Raw genomic sequence first — 2820 nt, 5'->3', positions numbered from 1 at the left:
ACAGGAAGTACCTAGTCCTTGTGAAAAGAATTCCATTGAGCCTAACAAACCGTACAAAGAAGGACTTCAGTGTATCAGGAATACTTTGCTCTCGCTCTTTTGAAGCTGCTTCAGTATTAACATCCTTGGGCTGAAACCTTATTTCGCCCCGTCCTCCTCTGCCCCTACCAGCTGACCGTGGGGGTAATGTCCTAGCAATTGCAACTTTGTTGTTGCTTGGCAGCTGTGCATAGCCCTGGCGATTCTGCAAAAGTAATACAGTTAGAAATTCCTAAGGCATAGTGCAAAGCTGACAAAATTTCCCGAAACACTTCCAAGTTCTGTTAATAGGTGAAATCGGTGAAATGAGGGCTCAGGACAAGATTGTAACGCATTTAGCAAAACCAGTAGAGCTATTCGAGCGTCTTGTTGAATCTTACGAGTTCGAGGCTCAGGCTCCAGTTGCGCTAGAACCTAACCCAAAACAAAGCAGAGCTCGAACTATTTTGAGAACCCTACTTAAGCATACCTATTATGAGTGAACGGAAGAGATGTAAAAGCAAACAAACAGAAACCTCACGAAACTGCAAACATAAAGAACTTGTAAGGGAGAACATAGCAGCACAAGGACTGAAGAAGAAATAAAACTCACAATCTAGCAAATAAAGCACAACTATGGCTTGGGACATTCATATGTCTTAAAGACCAGTAATATTGAGAAAACAAGTCATAACAATTGGTGTCAAATTCATGAGGCGACACTGATCATCTGATATACTGAGGTACAACAGGTCAGAGAACCATGACTTAGGTGTGGCCGTGGACCTAGACCGGGCCTAGACTGAGTACGATGTCTGTATAGACAGGACTTGGATGAGCTCAAAGACACAGCAGAGATATAGAGAAGGCTGAGTTGTTGATGATGGCTTAACATGATTGGTTTGTTTTCCCCTAGCAAAGCACGTGTAGTTAACCCTCACAACAAAAAACATAACGAGATGCAACTGAGTCTGGACAATCTTATTATATTTATATCAAACGAGAAGTACAATATTAGATGAAAGCAAAGCAGCTTCCAGTACTACATAGCACTGCAGATACTCTCTTCCATGCAAAATTATACAGATGTGACTGAAGGCTAACAGATTCTACACTGGACGACAAATAATGTGGAAACAGCAGTATACAATACTACAGAAATTAAGTTAGCGAAGAACATAGCACCATTACCTTCTCAAAAGCGAGAATCAAGTTGTCCCGTGCTGTGGAGAAGGGAGTGTCTGCAGCTAAGCTTCGAAAGTATCTGTAGACAGCCACCACCTCATTGCCAGAGTAAGAAGCTAATATTGCAAGCTGACAAAACCAATCAGGGTCATCATTAGAAAACTGAACAGAGAATACATGAACATTTGATGAATATAGAGTTGAGATTAAACCTGATGGTGTGGGTTGCCGCTGGAAGGGCAGATTGAAGCTGCCTCCTTGTAGTAATTAGAAGCAGCATTATATTCACGTCTTACAGAATCAGCATCACCAAACATACCCTTATAGCGGGCCAAATCACCAAGATATATGAGACAACGGTGGCATGATATCAGGGCTTTCTTAGCATCAGCTGTTCTCTTATCATTTTTGCCAGGGTTGCTTGCATTCTCAGGAGACTCCGAGAAGTGACCCAGAGGAAGGTCGTAGTTGGATTTGATCTTGAACATCAAATCATGATAGAAGCCCGATGCTTCTGAAAGAAAGCTCCTGAAGGCCGACTTAATTCTCTTAATTCGATCAGGGTTGGCATTGTTCTTCCCATTCTGAGATGCAGCTGAACCTGCAGAACTAATGTGGTGCCTGAACTCCTCGATTCTTTTGTAGTGCAACTGCCACAAAATATACTCGATCTCATGCTTTTCACAGAAGTCATGATCTGCCAGAATCATTTTCTCAAAATTCTCACGCATCTGAAGCCATATGTTGGGATCTGATGGGACTTTGGACTGTGCTGACTTCTCAAGATGACTTTTGAGTTCGGCATTCTACACAAGTAACACCACTTCATCATCATTTATATCCAAAGGTCACGCATGAAATAATTTTACTACTGATCAATTTATCAAACAGGAAACCCCAAAACTCAACAAAGAAGATGGAAACTAATTAACGTTGTTCTTCCCCCTCAAACTTGCAAACATTCAGGGAAATGATTAACTCGGATTGTCAGAGTATTTTATTTTTTCTTGGTAACAATCAACGGTTAGTGGTTGAAAAATCATTCATAATAAACAATTCACACAAATTGGCCTATCCAAGAAGGCAAAGCAAGAAAATACACCAATCACATACAAGGCAAGGTACAGCAAGCCACATGGAACACAGCCCAACAAGCAACCTAGTGTGAAATAGCTAGATGTCAGGTATGCAAGGAGAGTTCACCTTCTTAAGGAGGCGCTGCACGAGGTCCCGCGATGGCGGAACAGCAGTACTATCCATCGGAACAGTCATCATTCATCAATTGAACATCAGTACCATCACCTGCAACGAACTATAAGCGCTGCAATTACCAACGGAATCAATCATCTGAGGACAATACAGCACAAAAATAATGCAAAATAGCGAGCCCGAGTGGTAAAGGAAACCTGACCCAGCCCTAACTACCCGCCCAGCTAAAACAAATCAAGAAAATAAATCCCTGCGCCCAAATCCGCCGGCGGCAACAGAGGACCTCTTCCCGGATCTCCCTTAACCCCAACAACCGACGGCCAGGGAGGCGGGTTCTAGTCAAAACCTAGTGCTCCGGAGCTGGAAAACTCGCAATCCTGGGGGCGATGAGGAATAATCTGCGCGAAT

At 42.8% G+C, this 2820-nt stretch overlaps 1 protein-coding gene across 3 annotated transcripts in view; it reads right to left on the bottom strand.

The window, feature by feature from the left end:
• Positions 1-2820, bottom strand: part of LOC119301097 (protein SMG7-like) — an 8059-nt gene that overhangs the window by 4617 nt on the left and 622 nt on the right. Inside the window, exons 2-5 of one of the 3 annotated variants that reach the window (XM_037577990.1) lie at positions 2407-2515; positions 1416-2009; positions 1210-1332; positions 12-244 (exon numbers count right to left, since the gene is read on the bottom strand). In XM_037577990.1, the coding sequence (XP_037433887.1) occupies positions 12-244; positions 1210-1332; positions 1416-2009; positions 2407-2478 (1022 nt within the window). In that variant the 5' untranslated portion in view covers positions 2479-2515. Of the gene's footprint in view, positions 1-11; positions 245-1209; positions 1333-1415; positions 2010-2406; positions 2525-2820 lie in introns of all 3 variants that reach the window. The other 2 variants (XM_037577992.1, XM_037577991.1) reach the window with 2 other exon arrangements.

This window comes from Triticum dicoccoides, chromosome 5A (assembly GCF_002162155.2).
Source record: "Triticum dicoccoides isolate Atlit2015 ecotype Zavitan chromosome 5A, WEW_v2.0, whole genome shotgun sequence".
In the NCBI taxonomy this organism is placed as follows: domain Eukaryota; kingdom Viridiplantae; phylum Streptophyta; class Magnoliopsida; order Poales; family Poaceae; genus Triticum; species Triticum dicoccoides.
Note: the sequence above shows the minus strand (reverse complement) of the source record. Positions and strands in the feature narration are given on the sequence as shown.